This window comes from Pteropus vampyrus, unplaced genomic scaffold (genome assembly GCF_000151845.1).
Source record: "Pteropus vampyrus isolate Shadow unplaced genomic scaffold, Pvam_2.0 Scaffold15, whole genome shotgun sequence".
NCBI classification, from domain to species: Eukaryota; Metazoa; Chordata; class Mammalia; order Chiroptera; family Pteropodidae; genus Pteropus; species Pteropus vampyrus.
The window spans coordinates 7687940-7706436 of NW_011888796.1; the positions used below are offsets into that span (position 1 = coordinate 7687940).

Consider the following 18497-nt stretch of genomic DNA (forward strand, 5'->3'; position numbering starts at 1 on the left):
GGCATTTCTGTATGAATTTTAGGACCAAGTTGTCAATGTCTGCCAAAAAAAAAAAAAAAAAATCTAACTGGTATTAAATTTAGTAGGGAGATAGATTATTGAATAATATTATTAATTAATGTGACCTAATTGACACCTATAGAATATTTTCCCTTAAAATTTCAGAATATACATTCAAGTCCAGTTGATATGTGTGTCCGAATAAATCATTTCCCAGACTCTAAGGCAAGTCTCAACAAATTTCAATAGATTAAAATTGTACACTTTGCCTAGAGAAGAATTAAACTGAAAATAAGCAATAAGGTTAGAACAATCCTTAATTCTGTATAGTCAGTGGGCCAAAGGAAAAAAATCACAATGACTACTGGAAAATATTTTGAACTGAACAATTTAACATTAACATAATGTATCAAAACTTATTGGATACAACTGTAACAATGCTCACAGAGAATTTTATACTGTTAAATGAACATATTAGAAAAGAAGAAAGGCTGAAAACAACCCAAGCTCCCATTTTATGGAGCTAATAAAAGAACAGCAAAAGAAAATAAGAGTCTGCAATTAGTAAATTCTCTCATTTTCTACATATTTGAAAATGCCTGTATTAGTCTTGCTGGGTATGGATTTCTAGGTGACTGGTTTTTTTTCCCTCACCACTTTGAGGGCATTATTCCATTGTCTTCTGGCTTCTGTTAATGAAAGACTGCTGTTGGTTTAACAGTTTTCCTGAAGTGATATGTCTTTTACCAATGCCTGCTTTTAAGATTTTCTCCTTGTATTTAATGCTTTCCAGTTTCACCATGATGGGGAGCAGGGTACTAATTTCTTCTTGTCTTGCTCAAGGCTAGGATTTATGTCTTTTACCAATTCTGGAAAGTTATCAGCCAAATTTGGATAAATTATTCAACTTCTCATGTTGCTCCTTTCCTTGCAACCCTGCAGTGTCTCACTCATTTGTTGACAGTATTACTACTCAGGCTTGTCATGATCTGGCGCCTGCACATGTCTGTAATTAAGTTTCCATATCTATGTGCTAGGAAAGCCTCATCGCTCAAACTGGTGATTCTCTTTCTTGTTCATGACTAAGCTTAATAATCTTCTACTCGGAAGACTTTCCTGAACCTCCTCTTCCCCCTAACCACTTTTTTTGTATCCAGTCTTTCAAGCTCATACATCTATCAGTTGATTGCATTTATCTATTTATATGTAAACCTCCCCCATAGGAGACTCAAGTTCATAGTGGGCAGTTCCTTTAGTTTTTACAGAGACAGGCACTAAGTATGGGCTCTACAAATGTTTGTCGTTTGAATGAATGCATGCATGCATGAATGAATGAATCAAGAAAATGATGGCATACGCTGTCTACCTCATAAGGATCTAAATGTAGAACATATATATAGCATATGTATAATTAAATGTATACTACATGAGAAAACACCTGGCAAATAACAAATGCTAATCTGTTGTTTGAATTGAAGACAGTTCATATATTATTTTTCTACAGTGGGTTATGTACCCGACTGGTTATTCCTTTAAATTGGTTCTGTGCCTTTTCTAATTGCTATACTTCTTGGAGCTAAAAAAAAGAATCAAGGCGTTCTATAAGGATGCTATAGATTACCAACTATTACATTCTGTCTATTCTCAGTGCACCTGCGAATGCTTTTCTCCCATGTACTATCTTAATGGCTTCCTCCTCTTCCATTAGGTGTCTGCTGTAATTTTACCTTATGAGTTAGGCCTTTGCGGACCCTCCTTATAAAACAGCAAACTTCCACCCCACCTCCATTCTCTATCCCTTTACCTCCTTTATTTTCCCCAGTACAACTGTCCACAAATGAAATATATATTTACCTCTTTTATTATTATATGCCCCACATATACACAATAGCATATAAACTTTTTATATTTAGGAACTTTGCTTTATGCCTAGAACAGTGTCTAGCATACTGTTATGAGGTGCTCCGTAAATATTTATTGAATAAAAGTAGCAATGTAGGTAGGTGCCACTTATTCTCATCAGTGAAATCCTGGTACTACAGGAGACAGGTACAATACAGCCACTCTGGGCATGGTAGCCTTCAACATTCATCTTGATCTGGGATGAGATTACAAAACTTAAGTGTTTTGCTTTTCCTTAGAACAGACTGCCTAATGCATGATTTCATCCTGAAAACTAAAGAAATCACTTCCTCTCCTGGCAGGCACCTAATCTGAGTTCTAAACTGGCTGCACACAAAGCCTGTCTGTTCTCTCTTGGTTTAAAGACAGTGGCAGTTCCTGCCTGCATTTAGCAAGCTTTATCTTGATTTCTGTTTTCTTTCACTGCTTGAGGACAATTTACATATCTTTCTTCCCATGTTATCCTTTTGATCTTGGGAAGAGATTTTAATTAGCACTGTATGGGCACTTGTGCAAAGAAATTACCTGTTTATAATGTCTATGGGAAACAAATTCTTATTCTTTCATAGCAACAAATATCTAAAGCTGTAATTCATTTGTATGCTATGAGAGAGAGGTCCAGGGATGATAAATGACTTGCTGAAGGCCACATAACTAACTTCTGCAACACGGGTCTAACACCCACATCCTCCAATTCCCAGTCAAGGTCTTCATAGTCTTCTGATTTTCCTTTAATTAGTTCATTTATGTTTCCCTTACCACCTATGCATTAATCTAAAGCACCCCCCCCATTCTTATTAGTGTGTGTCAGTGGCACAAGATGTCTTACCTTCTAAATCTTCAACTATTCAACTGCTATATTGAGTTTTGAGGTGCCATCAAGCTTCTCTCTCCAGACTTGGCATGACTGAAAAGAATGTGGTCTTTCAGATAAGCTGACATTCCAAGGTCAGCTCTGTGGCCAGTGAAAATGCATAATCCAGGAAGTGTGACACAGCTACCCTCTACTTAAAAGCTTACCTCTGCCTCCTCTTCCTTGTTAGGGACATGCTGCTCTCATTTGTTGCTCAGTACTAGTTATATTAGCAACATTCACTGACTGTGGTAATGTGGTGGACAGTGAGTGAATACTCACCACTAAAGACACCAGGGGGCACCTTCTGCACTGAAGACTGGTGACAGGGACTATCACTGAACTGTCAGTGCCTCACAGTGGCCAAGGCTCCAAAGGTTTCCAACTGAAAAGTGGTCAGCAGCCCAACCTGGCAACTCCTTCCCTCCCCATCCTTCTGAGTTTTGTCCTCACCTGTTTGCAGTTCATCCAGCTGGACATCATGCAGTGAGAATTCATCATTAGGCACCAGTCTTTTCGCTATTTTGCTGACTGAAATTCCCAAACATGATGATGAAAAAAACTGGGAGGCAGGGGGTAGGGAATATAAATATTAAAAAGTCTCTAATGTCTCTAGAGCAGGTCATTTTGAAAAGTGCTTTGAAATGATGTGGTCACTGTACTTCCTTCCCATCAGTCCAGTGAGCCATGACACCCTTCCTTTTGTAGAAGACTTCAGCGGTCCACAAGTGTCAAATTATCCTCCTCAAGTCACTCCTATTAAGCTTCCTTAAGAATAATTCCAGAGAGACTTTGCTGGTTTTTCTGGAAGCTTGTATCCTAAAAAGAACCTGCATGATCCTAAAGATCATATTTTAAAGTGTATGTGAAATGAAAGATAAATCCAGACTACAAACATAACCTTGAGATTGCCATGCCGAGGCTCTGGTTGGCACAGGATACCCAAATGTAGATCTGGATCTGGGAAGGAAGCGTCTGGGAACTGTGGAGGAATCTTGATGAGTCCACTTCTCCAAGAGGGAGAAAGAAATCATATGCAACGGATAAGGCCATGCTACAACAAATGAAGCAGGGGCTCTTCCTTCTTCATTCCCTATGGTCCCCAAGGTATCCTCCGTCTTCATGCTATATCTTGCCTCCTCAAAGGTCCCCTCCACCAGGACCTCCTTTCCCAGACAGTGCCCATTCCAGTCCTTTCTCTGTGCTATTTCTACCTTTTCCTCATCAGAAACATACCTATCCCCTGGCCGTTCTCTCAGAGCTTTGATGTATGTATGATCTGATAAAGTATTTCATGCTAAGATTTGGGTAATAGGTCACCATCATTGTTCTGTTCCTAACATTGCCATTTGCGTTGTAACTGGGGACTTCTGAATCTCTGACTCACTGGACTTGGAAACGAACTTTTTCTCCCCTATCCACACTGTCCACCTCCATCGCCCTCAAAGAAGCTGCTGTTGAGGCAGAATGCCTTTTGCTTTCCTAAGTTCTGTTTGGATGTCCCACAACTGGAGTGTCACTGCAGGGACCAGTAACTCCATGTGCCAGAGTCCAGGGGCTTAGATCCGATGCCTACAGGCACTGCATTCTGATACTTATTTATTCATTCCACCCACAAACAGAGCTGGAGAATAGGGGCAGCAGGAGAAATACACAAGCCCTCAGAGATTGAGCAGTAGGATTTCTTTACAGTGATTGTGGCATGCTAACAAAGGTTTTGGATAACCGTGGAATATTCCAAAAGAGAGAGGGAGAAACTGGCAATTGTTTGAAGATGCCAAGCAATTAAAGTGTGGCAAGAATGTAAAGAATTGGGGGAAGAGCGAGCGACGGCGATGATTAAGGGACATTATGCTGAAAGCCTGCCATTTGTACTGCCATCGACTCTGTATTATCCAACAGGTTTCTTGGGTTTCTAAGAAATTTCTAGAATATGCACCCCGTCAGTCAGGAGCTCCCAGGAGCAGCCAGTCCTGTACTCTCTCCCTGCCCTGGGCCCTTTTCCTCCTCTACTTCCCCCAAACCTTCCATACCCGGTCCGCGATTGTACCCTCCCGGTCCGATCCGGCTTAACTGTCTCCAGGGCAGCACCCTGGGCGACCAAACCTACGTTCTCGCGTCTTAGCGGCGCCCGCATCCCCGTGCGCGCAGGCAGCTCCGGGGCCGCGCCGCACTGATTCGCTGCCGCGGAGACTGCGGCGCCCGCGACGCGCCCGCCCCTCGCCGCGCGCGGGCTGGTGCAGCCTCAGTCTGTCTGCAGCCGCGAGGCCACCGCGAGCCCAGCCGCTGCTGCCGGGGCGCCGACGCCTGAGTGCCCGCTCTGCAACCCCGAGGACAGCAACGGCGAGCTTCCAAAGCCCGCACGATGCAGGCCACTGCCGATTCCACCAAGATGGACTGTGTGTGGAGCAACTGGAAAAGTCAGGGTATTCTCTTTATTTCAGTAATGCATGCCTGCGGCGCACGGGAACCCTGGGACCCGGACTCGGCCATTGTGCATCATTTCACCTGTGGGACTTATGCATGCTTTATTCCCAAGAGCTTTCTGTTGGGGGGAGTAAAGTTGTTATGTCAAAAATCAAAATGGATGGTGTTTGATGTTTTTTTTTTTCTTTTTCCTTTTTTTTTTTTTTTAAACCTACCACCTCCACGCCTTTGTTTTCTCGTCGTAATGCTAGTATTTTAAATAATGCATCATTTGCCTCCTCCGGGAGCTCTTTTGGGATCCATTGATCATTTAGTACTTGTTTAATCTCTTCTCATCCCCGGAGTTAAAATGCTTTCTTATTGTTCCATGCATCCCACTGTATTTCATTTCTGTCTAAAGGTCTAAATCTCCCGGTAGAACCATTAACTGAGAGGGCTCTAGTACAGCCTTTTAAGAGGGACACACCCATTTTAGGGTTGCTATTTGTGGTCACACAAAGGAGACTGGAAATGCAGACTAGCTCTTCCAATCCTGAAGATATGATGGCGTAACCACATATTAGGATGGTTCATTTGGAAATATTTCAGGGTTTTTTGTTGTCTGTCGTTGGGGTAACCTGTAACTACTATTTATTAATAATGGGTGTCTGTGGAACAAGTGGAGGGAAATAAAAAAGCACTACTGGTTGCCCTCTGGTGTAACAGATTTATTTTGAAACAGTCCATATTAGCACTGGGTGTGGCCACCCTCCAGCCTAGCTTGGATTGCTTTTCAGCCATTTTTATTCAGCCTCATACTTCACACATCCATCTCTCCTTTGTTACATTAAGATTTTCTCCTTCGCCTAGCTCAGTTCGAGATGATAAGGAGAAAGAGATAATTTGCAAGAATGAATTATGTGTAGTAAACTTGGGTGTTTGTAAGATGAGGTGCCTTTTAATATTTAACAAATATGGTTCTGAAGAAGGCGCATTTGACTTAACCTGCAGGCTTGCAGCATCACTCAGGGGACCAAGAATACTCTGGAGCAGAAGCTGTTTTTTTTTTTTTTTTTTTCCAAACCTGGCATCTTCTCCTTATAATTTTACATAACAGAAAGAATAGGATGCCTTTTCATCTTTAATGCCCCATGGAAATTTTTCTTTGATAACATTTTTAAGCAAAGAAAAAGTAAACATCAACCTTAGAGTTAAGAATATTTTCTCTGCTGCTTATTTGTTGATGTCAATGACGTAAAATACAATAGTCGAGTTCAAATTATGTGGATCTGTTGGAAATACAACTGTCAAAAGTAAATAAATGGACCTAGTAGATTTAAAAGTCAGGACCTAAGAAATATATGGCAATTCAGAAGTATAATTTTAGAGAATGGTGTAGCATATATACAATGACATGGAATAGCATATATTTTATACAGAAAGCAGTGTGAAAATTCTTGGTAACATTTCATTCTTGTTATGTTACCAAGATTCATCCAGTTTGATATACACACTCAACAACCACCTATGGCTTGATATAATATCAAATTTAGTTTGACACAAAGATATAACAAAGTTGGGTTTTAGACTGTGATTATGGGTATCTTCTTACCAAAAGTAGATACCAAAAGATGGCAGATTTTCTGTTTTATTTGTATAAATATAAGACATTTTTTCATCACAATCTTATGCGTTTTGGCTCAGTTGACCTTCTCACTGTGGGAGGTAGGGGTAAAAAAAGCATGGACATTTATAATCACAAAATGACACAAAATGCCATTATTTGTCCATTGAAGACAATCATTTTCATTTTAATATACAGCTACTCGTGAAGATTATTGCAAGATCATTGAGGATCGTTTACACTCAGTGACCTTTGGTAGCCTTCAGTACCATTGATTTCCTTTTGTCAAATAGAACAAAGCTATTATCTTGAAAATTGACTAATAAAGGTGGGTCAGTTTATAGACATGAAAGAGAAATGGTAAGAAGTAAATTATTCCTTTTTCTCCCCACTAGAACTTTTCATCTAAATTAAATCCACAATAAGATTTTTGGTTAGCATTTTCAATGTATCTTCTTTATTGTAGTTCCCTTATTATCAGAAATAGTTGGTCTTAACCCTGGCTATACCCATTAGTATCACATAGAGAGCTTTAAGGAAACACAGGATTCCTGGGCTCTACCCCCAGAGGTTCTGAATCAATTGGGTTAGACATCAGTATTTTTTTAAAAAGCTTCTCAGTTTAATGCATAATCAGGGTTGAAGCCACTGGTGTGTAATAATTCTTAGTGAGCCCAACCCACAGACTAACAGAGCAAGGTCCAGTATGCAAATGATGAAATGAGTGTGAGCTAGGAGCAGTTTCAAAGGCTATTAAAAGAAGTTTGTGTAACACTGTTGATAATGACCTCCAGAAATATTATAAGGAGAAAGTTTTGCTTAGAAAAAGAAATAAAGAAAGTGAGCTTCAGGTTTCCTCCATATTATTAAACATTGCATGGAGAAAGTACAGCCCATTGCATATTACATGAAGACTCTACTGTATCCAAACAATATATCATAAGAACTGGACTATACATATAAAGTAATCTCACATTTATTAATAAATATGATTTCAGCTACAGACAACAATGTTTAGAGAGATTAAAGTCCACATTACTCTACATGAACACAGATGCTGCTTCCAATTAAAAAAAAATGATACTACTACCCAAAGCCCAATAAACCAAAAGCCCACTCAACTCAGTGAAAATGAAATGACTGTTAAACAATAACCTAATAAAACCTATATATACAGTAATCCTATAGACCACAACAATACTAGTATTTATTGAACACTTTTGCTGAATGCTTTACTTGCATCATTGCATATAATCCTCACGAGTCGTATGATGTATAAATTTTATTACCCCATTTTACAGGTGATGAACTGCGGCTTCTACCAAGGCACACAGCTAGTAATGCCAAAGGCTTGATTCAAGCCTAGGCTGCCTCACCCCAGAGCCCCTCACTCACCACTGCTCTTACCATCTGTCTCAATGATAGATGACTTTTCCTCAACAGTTTTTCCAAAAACGTGAATTATCTAGGCAACGATGATTGCGGGGAATTAATAACCCCTCACATTTACATAGTTTTCATTTTTCAAACATCTTCCCATTGGAGGTTTTCAGCTGAATCTTGGACATCAAGAGGCTCAAAGAGGTTAAGTGATGTGTCCAAGGGTTATAGATCTAAGTGGTAAATTGAATGGTGAAAAGATGACTCTTGGCTTCAAATCTAGAACTCTTGTCCTCTCAACAGTCACCGCCTTTTTTACTAATGCTGAGTTACAGAAAGTAAACTCTCATTTACCCGCTCTGAGATATTTTTCCATAGGTTCTCTCTTTACAAACAGCAAACATTATCAGCACGGCAGTGATCTTGACTAGTTTATGCCATTGTTGTCATCACCGTCATCATCAAGTCATCCTAAAGTCTCCATCAATATTATCTATGTGCCAGTTACTGTCCTAAGCTCTTGTGACATATCTTACTTTGATAAAGACAATTTTACAAACATAAATGTAGACTAATATCACCTTCTATCAAAAATAGCATTTTATTTGGATTCTAACATCATTAGAATACTGTACAAATATTACAACATAATTACATTTTTAAACTCTCTCTCTTCAGATTCTAATGAGATCCAATAGGAAAACTGGCTTAGCAGGAGATCTGGGGATTTTTTTTTAAATGAAACAAAACTTTCATTATACAGACAATATACCAAATGCAGGTAGTTATTACTCCATTGAAAAATAAAAGTATTCTTTTTCACAATGTATTATCATTTTCATGAGAGTCTTTATAAGGGAATACTTCAGAGTTTGGGGAGCGAATGATGGCTTTATTCTTCTAAAAATGATACATGCATATTATGAAATTTTCCATTTGTACAAAGAGGTTCAAGTAAAGACTGCAAATCACCCGAACTCCTACCACTTTTAATTAATCATGTTAATATTTTCTGAATATTGTCCAATATCTCTATAACATATAAAATGAAGCTAGAGTGCTAGATAGGCAACAAAACAGCTTTCATAAAACAAAATTGTACATATCTCAAAAAGTATTTGAAATAATTTAATGGAAGAAAGTGACTTGAAACTGAAAGAATTGCTGAACTTCAAATAAATGCCTGTTTCTTTACTATATAAGCTATTCCTAAAATTAAAGAAAAGACTATGATAAACATCAATAGGTTGGAATCATTTCTAAATTACATGTTTTGGTTTTAGACTGTACAGATGGACTCTCTGCAGTGTCCTTTTTTTTCAAAAGGAAGATCCATCATGGGTGAGAAAGATTGACGAAAATGCTAATCAAAATCCCCATCTTCAAATCTCTGATTTTTCTCAGAGTTCCATGAATTAATATTTCTTTAATGTAAAAATAATAATATTCCCGATACTCTATAACTAAAGCATTTTGATTACTATTACTAAAACATTATATATTGATAGGAATCGTGGATGAAATCTTTCGTCACAATCAGCAGGCCTTTCCTTCTGCATCATTTTTTACAGTTTTTTCTCTCTTGCTCTTCCTCTCTCCAAGCCTCCCTCACTCCCACTTTCTTCTTACATGTGAATTACATTCTTTACTCAATTCTTTTTCATTTTTAGATAAGTTAATACATTCAGGAACGGAATCTGTGAAGTAATTGATTTATAATAAAATTCGAAAATGATTGAATCCAGCAAACAAAAGCTAACATGGATAGGTAGCTTTCAGAATATTACCTTTCTTTTTGGAAATGATTAAATGTACATCACCACCACATTTCCCTTTTCAACCTGATCTCCTACGCTATGTGCATATTTAACCATGTGTTAATATTTACACATTGTCACCTTTCCAGTTGTTGTGAAAGTACACATAACCATTCAAATTAAGCTAACGATTTGAAAGCTAAGAATTTGACATTAATAATTCTTTAAAAGCCATCTTCTGCCTAGGTGACAATGATAATGAGTGTATTAAAAACCTTGATAATTGTAATTATATTCCAAATTTATAGCATATCATTCAAATAAAATAAGAAAATTGTTAGGGGTTTTAGATCTTAGAAGTGTAAAGTTCTGTTTCCTCCAAGTATATCTGAGCTATACTTTGAAGTTAAATCTGAGCAAGGTTTTATCGTTTCACACAATCAAATCCTTAAACTCTTTTTTATTTCCTTTACTGCCAAAGGGAGAAAGTAATTCAAGCATTATTTACAAGTTACTTGTCCTAACTGGTGTTAATTTGGAACAAATGAAAAGTAGAAATGTAACAGGTTTTAATTTTAGAACTTATACCGCAGTTCCACCCACTCCACCGTGGGCATGCTTCAAATGCGGTCATACTGTATGTCTTGCCTTCAGAAATATTTCATCAAACTACAGATCAAATCTAGTGCTAATAAGACTCAGGAAGGACATAATATTTTATTGAATGGAACAGAGGTACAAAGAGAGATCATTTCTTTCCCTCATCTTACATATTTTTAGTTGAAGAAACGTTTTTGCCATTATGGTCTTGGTCAAAAATTTTAAATGTATTAATTTTTTATAAAGAACCAACAGCTGTCTACCTCCAGGGTTCTTTTTTTATTCCAATACAATGATGAATTTTAAGGTGTGGCCCAGACTTAAGATTTTGTGGCTAATTATGACTAATGACCACCGACCACATAAATAGTTTTGTATTTTGATCCTGCCAGAAAGCTTAAAGAAAGAAAAAGCACATGAAGACATTTATTATTCCATATCTGCAAATCTTACTGGGTGCCTCTCTCAACTACCATGTGCCCAAAGCCTGTCTTTCTCTCCATATGGCAGTCTCTTCCTTTGATGCCAGTCACCCTGTGGAGACCCTTCCAAATGAGCCCATTTGCAGGAGGTTTAGCAGGAGGAGCTGGCAGCAATGTCTTAAATACTGAGCCCTGCTGTTCCATGTCCTAGCCAGGCCCACTCCATTGCTGTGACTATGGGCCTAAGCATCATTGTGTTCACTTCGCAGCATGGAGACCAGAATATAGTCTTAGTGCTTAGAATTAGCAAACAAATCACATTCAGCTGTTTCACAAAAGTCACAAAAACATAAAAGCAGTTTTGCATTCAGTCCAATCTGAAGGGTAGTCATTAGAAGAATGTGTTTGCTTTTGTCTCCTGTGGTTCCACCAAAGCTCAGAGAGAGTAGAGGATCATCCGTGTGGATTAAATGATGTACTCCTCTATTTAATCTACACGGAGAACCAGGCTTAATGTATCTCCCCTTCCAAACGTCTACAGAATTATTTAAATGTCTAGAAATAGTGCTGGCATTTTTGTCTTGACAGTCATGTTGGCTGCATTTAGGAGATGTGAAGGAAGGGACTGGAAAATGGAATCACTGCAGATGTCTTAGCAAAAGTCCTTTACAGCAATTTCCTCTCTAGGCCCAAGGTGCCTGGGTTACCATTTAAAGTTTTAAATAATGTAAGAGACTTTTCAAGGCAAAGGAAACTCATGGATTCATTGACTAAAAGATGTCATCTTTGAAGGTCTCTCTGTATGTATAGAGTATTTTTGTACATCTGTTTCCATTATGTTTCCCCAGTTTGATGGTAAAATGAAGGAAAATTAAGTAGGGAAAATCATTACAGTTCCTTCTTGTTAATTTTTTGTGATTATATTTTATCTGCCTCATGAAGACCAGAGAAACTGGCTTTTCTGTTACTGCTTTGGACACTGAGATGTAAAGAACTGAGGTTGTTCTAGCCTTTTAATCGTTTTTAGAAGATAGTTAATTATTATAGTCAATTATTGGAAACTTGCTAAAAAGCAAATAAACGTCAGCAGCATGTCATTTTTCAACAATGCTTTTGTTAAAATGCTGATATTATCTATGAATAGGGATTTTCTCACATTTTCTCACTTGGCCTTTTAAAAAGTAGCATTAACTTTTCACATACCAAGTTAAGCAGTGTTACCCAAAATCTTGTCTGGGCCGAGATGAAATATAAATAAATACAGTTCAGAATATGGTACAATAATGCAGATACTTGTGCACAATTTATTCCCATTTTTTATTATTCACTTATACCACATTTGCTTTGTAAATAAAATATGAAAATCTCCACCACTGTTTTTTTGGTTCATACATTTTTAATAAACTTTGTGAATACTGCTGCCACTATTGAATCATATAAGCAAAGACATTTAAAATAGTTTCTCAAACTAAAAAAATTTGGACCACAGCAAAGAGCTTTTATTTTTAGAAATTTGACAGCATTTTATTTCCATTTAACTCTTAATTCAACCATTGGATCACTTTTATTTTTCTATTTTGTTCTTGCTTGGATTATGAAAATGAGGGTAGCACTGACTTCAGCATTTCAAATCTGCCAAATCTACCAGTTCACCCTTGACTGAATTAATACTAAGTTAGACCCAGGCAGGCTGCAGTCTGTGCCCCCACTTGTGGTTTGGGGACTAAGATGAAATCACCAAGCCCAGTCCATTTATCAAATTGATAGCACACACTGATCTCTCATTTCAAAGCCAGTGCATTGCTCCTTGGTTTTTAGCAGAGTAACATAATTTTTATAATTGGCAAACAATTTAGTAATTTACCTACCCTAGTGAGTATGTTTAGTGCAAGTGTACTCAGCTATATAAACTCTCATCTGATCTTTCTATATAAGGAGGATATTGAAGGAAGAGAAAAGTTATCTATACCTTGTTGTTATCTATACCCAAAGGCTACTGGGAGTAATTTGTTGCAGTTACAGAGTTATATATATATATATATATATATATATATATATATATATATATATATATATATATATATATATATATTCACTTGGATTCTAAGGGAACTTTATTCAAATATCTATTTTTCTGGATCAGATACCATAAACTTCCTACACAAGCTTACATCATTGTAAGCAAAATTAAAATGTAAAAAATTGGCATTTACACAGCAGATTGAGAACACAGAAATTCTCTTCTCTGATCACACTTTATCACTTCCTACCCTTCCCACTGAATCATCAAAGCTTCAGTCCATTTGCTGGCACTCTGACTACACATGGCCATGGCCATTCTCCGAGGTCATCAGACTCCTGTCATTCCCAGCCTGAGCCCATGGTGTTCATTTCAATTCTATCCTCTTGAATCTCCAACTTCTCTAGCCATGCCCCCTGTGCCAGTTCCCAGCCCTGGCTCAGCCCCACTGCCTATTGCTCAGAACACCCAGCCTCAAACCCTGTTGAGTGGATCCATTAAAGACCCTTTACTGTAACGAAATCCTCTTTACTTTCTGGCCGTCCTTTTATCCATTCCTTTTTGAATCATTACTGTGTTTTTCTAGATCAGTGCTGTCCAATAAAAATATAACAAGACACATAAGTAATTTAAAATTTTCTAATAGCCACATTAAAAATAAAGAGAAACAGATACAATTAATTTGAATAATATATTTTATTTACTCCAACATACCTATTAGCCTAGCAACAAAAAATCAATATAAAAAGCATTAATGAGATGCTCTATATCCTTTTTTGGTATGCCTGAAATCCAATATGTAGTTTATGCTTGTAGCACATCTCAAACGGATCCAGCCACATTTCAAGTTCTCAGTAACAACTTGTGGCTCGTCGCTACTCAATTGAACAACACAGGTCTCAACTTTTCCTAATCGCTTCAAGGCTTACCCTGTCCTCAGTCTCTGGAACACCTCAGGACTCATTTTCCAGAGAAGGTTTGTGTAGATCTACCTCCAGCCACTTTATGTTGTTCCCATTCTGCCTCAACACTTATCTGTGGCCACAGCCATACTTTCTCAGAATGTCTCTCCCTCTTTACCCATCCTTTCATTCTCCCTTCTTTGAAAAGAAAGAACTATGACTCATCTCAACCTTTCCCCATCTTCTCTGAGACTTTGCTCAATCAAATATCTCCTTTCCAGAATCCTCACTCCTCTCTTTCCACTAACATTCCCAGGTTTTGTGCAACATAACGGTTAACTAGTTGCTACTCCTTAAACTGCCATTCTATTTACCATCTTCTTTATTACTTTGAACCTCCCACCACCTACTCAACACTTTTCAATATGGCTTCTATCCTCACTGCTGCGAACAGTCTCTGGTAGGTTAGGAGTGACCTTCAGCTCCAAATCCAGTGGTCTTTTCTCAGTTAGCTTTTCCCTTGTTATGTCTTCAGCATTCTGTACCGTAGCCAACTCTTTTCTTCTGGAAAGTTTCTTTCTCCTTGGTTGCCATAACTTACACTATGTGGTACCTTCTGACATCAGACAGGACTCTTTTTATAGCTCCACTTATTCCTTTGAATCTTAAACTGTGGTATCATCCACGGTTGCAAACCTTTGTCTCTCCTCTCTTGGAAGTTTTTTCTACTCTCATGACTTCAGTCATCATTTTCACTCAGAATACACCCAAATGTAAATATTCAGCCCTTTTTACTAGATTTCAGTGCTGCATTTCCAGTTGCCTACTGTACATAATCATCTGAAAATCATTGGAATATGATATTACTGTCCATTTAACTCAAGGCTACTGCAAAAACCCTAGGGAAAAAAATTGAATTTCTAAGCTTTAAAAAAATTAATATGTATTGTGTGTAATTGTCAGCCAATCTCATCACATCAGAACCTAGAGGTTTAAAAACAAGTGTCAGCTTTTTCTCAAACCAGTTAACTCTCGGATTTCCTATTTTTGTCAGTGATACTAATCACTCAGTCACCCAGTTTTGAAATGTTGTTTTCGCCCTTAATTAGCTCTCCCCCCTTTCTCCCACACTAATTAGTCACCATTCTTGTCAACTAATCCTTCATAATATTGCCCTTGATCCACCCCATCTCCTTAAAAAATTGTTCACCACATTCACAAACCAGCCCACATCCTCTTTCATCGATCCCAGTGCTATCCCTTCCTTGAACTGAACTTTTACCGCCTCCAATACAAGATATCCTGGCATTGATGCAGCATTTTTTAAATGAATGTTGAATCTTCCCAGGTAGATTCTTAAAAGCAGGAACAAAATTTTACAATCTCTTCATTCCTGTGCTTACTAGATAAATAGATGACCAATAATTTTTTACTGTTGATAATGACTCATTTTCGCTTAAAGAAAAAATTTCACTTTAAATATCTAGCACTGGAAGCAGATTTAAATATAATCAGGTTGCCCAAATTAATTTTGCATGCTTTTGAGGACATTTAACATATAACCATATAATGTGAGAGAGGCAACTGTTTTGGAAAAAGTTTTAAACTTAGGATTTGATCTTGCCTTTCCTATTAACTAGTCAATAGACAAGTTTCTCAACTTTTAACTTTCTCTCTTGTTATATAGTAGTCTCCCTTATGTGTAGGGGATATGTTCCTGGTGTCTGTCATTCTAGAACTGTTTAAACAGGTGTCCAGATATTCAGAAGACTTTTCTAGGGGGTACTATTTTTGATAGATGTTAAGCAATTCGATTAGAGGGGATTCCATTGAAAGTAGCAAATTCTATTTCCTCTTTGTCTTTAAGCTACTTGCAGAGTCTCGCATGCCCTTCACATTTCAGAGGTAGGTCAGTCCACTTTCCCTAGCACTTAGGTGTACCCCTTTTAGCACAAATCATGTTGTCATATAATGTACAGCTGACCCTTGAGCAATGCAGGGCTTAAGGGTGCCAACCTCCCAAACAGTTGAAAATCCACGAATAACTATTGTGGGCCCTCTGTGTCCATGGATTCCCAACCACAGACGGAAAATACAGTTGACCCTTGAACGACACAGGTTTGAACTGCTTGGGTTTACTTACTCGGATTGGGCTGGGATGAAAAGAGGCTTTGAAGCGGCAGTACTTTTCCTTTGCCCCTGAAATCTGCTTGTAGAGCTGACCCCTCTCAAAAGAGAAAAAGGAAATCTTTGTTTCACACCAAAACATGCTTGTGATCTTCTTCTCTATTTCTTATCTTGCACACGTGTTATAGAAAAAAATGAACAAATATTTTTCCCAAAGAAATGGCTGACTAGAGTAACCTTGCTGCGTTCCCATCATTGATAGACCTGGTAGTGGTGGTAAGTGGGGAGTAGATAGGGATGGATGACAGATGAGCTTAAAAATAAGTTCTCTTATTTTTCAGCTTCAGATTGCTAGGGTATCCTCAGGCTGTTATAAACAGCCTCCCCACCTTTAAACCCCTAGCCAGCCTGAGGTAAGTCTGCTGTCACGGATCATACTTTGCTCTGCAACATTTCCTAATGTCCCCTCTACAGCATCAGGGTTGTCGTTAGGCTATGGGACCTTTTCATACTGTTCTTTCAGCTAGTTACATACCTGTGTATGATGGAAGCAGCTCCCTCTCTTTTCAACCTGGTCACCTTCATTTTCCTGTGAGCAAAAACTGGCATCTAATTCTGTAAACCTTCAGGTACCTTCAGGTGCCCCACACATGAAGCTGGCAGTGTAAGTAACTGCCACTTTCATTTGATTATGAGATGGAAAATTTATGCCTTATTTTCTCTTTCTGGAAATGGACATAACATTCTATAAAAATATGGGTGGACCTTGAGGGCATTGTGTTGAGTGAGATAAGTCAGCTAAAGAAAGACAAATACTGTATAATCTCACTGATGTGTGGAATCTAAAAAAAACCAAACTCATAGAAACAGAGAGTAGAATGTTGATTACCAAGCATTAGGGGTTGAGGGAAATGGAGAGATGTTGGTCAGAGGGCACAAACTTGCAGTTAGTAGATGAATAAATTCTAGAGAGCTAATGCATAGCATAGTGGTTCTAGTCAAAATGCTGCATTATATACTTCAGAGTTGCTAAGAGACTAGATCTTAAATGTTCTCACCACAAAAAAGAAACTATAATTATGTGATGTGATAGAGGTGTTAGCTAATGCTATGGTAGTAATCACATTACAATATACAAATATATCAAATCAGCACATTGTACGCCTTAAACTTATGCAATGTTATATGTCAATTAGATCGCAATTAAAAAAAAATATTACTTGCCTAATTAGAGAATAAATTTATGTACATTCCTAAGCAAGATTTTCTATGCTTTTTTAATAATCTGGTGACTGGACTATTCAAAATATTTCCATTTTGTATCATATTTGAATACCATGGCTTTCTTCTTTTGAATTTAATTTTTTTCTAAGTTGAAAGAGGGAAGTAACTGAATGATAAATGTGATGTAGATTTTAAAGCCTATGTTTCAGATTTTTAAGTCACAAGATTTAAGTGAACAAATCATGTACAAAGTGATTTAATCTGAATGTCAGCTCCAGGGTTCCTTGAGACATCCCATAACTCTGCAGTTTTGGAGGCAGGCCGTATCTTCAGTCAGATGCCTTTGGCATTGGCTGGGACCTCCCAGGCCCACTGCCCTGCTTCAGAAGGCACAGTTTCTCCAGAACCTCTCTTTCCTCAGCAGCAGGAACATTTGTGCTACTGGTATACACATCCACAGGCCACCACTGAGACATAAAATTACCAGCAGGGCATCAAGATGCACACAATCCAAAAGAGGAGAACAGGTTCTTCACAGAGTCCTCTGTGTTTTCAGTTTTGTTTCAAAATCACATAATTTGGGCCACTGTGCAAATGGCGAAGCCCATTGAGATACGCTCAAGGAGAGATGGTCGCTGGAGATTCAGCAGCCTTTTCTAATCTATGAATTTATGAACTGTTGTCAGGGATCGAAATGATTCTTCCAAAGCAAAATGGAGTGACAGTAAGTGCCCTGGCGTAGCCCTGTATCCACTCACTTGTGTGAAGGCCAGTGACAGCCTGCAGCAGCCCTGGCTTTGTGAATGAGCCACAGCAGCTCTCCCAGGGCCCTGCCATTGTTAAGTGGTGTGTGCATTGTGTCTCCTCCCCACAGCTATTGACCTGCTGTACTGGCGAGACATCAAGCAGACTGGGATCGTGTTTGGGAGCTTCCTACTGCTGCTCTTTTCCCTGACCCAGTTCAGCGTCGTGAGCGTCGTGGCCTACTTGGCCCTGGCCGCGCTCTCGGCCACCATCAGTTTCCGCATCTACAAGTCTGTTTTACAAGCTGTGCAGAAAACCGACGAGGGCCACCCTTTCAAGTGAGTCTCCCAGCCAGACCAGCCCTTGCCCAGCCTCTCAAGGGACTCTCCCTCTGCCTCTGTTTCACTCCCGTGCACTTTGGGTTATGTTTCTCTGAGAAAGACGGGCTTCTTATAGTCTCCTTTAGCACCTACCTTTTAACATCTGGTATTTCTGGTGAGTTTGTAGAACAAGCTCGATTATCTCTATTCTAACAC

General features: G+C 38.4%; 1 protein-coding gene across 1 annotated transcript in view; it reads left to right on the top strand.

Annotated features, from left to right (window-relative positions):
• RTN1 (reticulon 1) overlaps positions 1–18497 on the top strand; it is a 167829-nt gene that overhangs the window by 141118 nt on the left and 8214 nt on the right. Inside the window, exon 4 of the mRNA XM_011386279.2 lies at positions 18092–18299. Within this exon, the coding sequence (XP_011384581.1) occupies positions 18092–18299 (208 nt within the window). The remainder of the gene's footprint in view (positions 1–18091; positions 18300–18497) is intronic.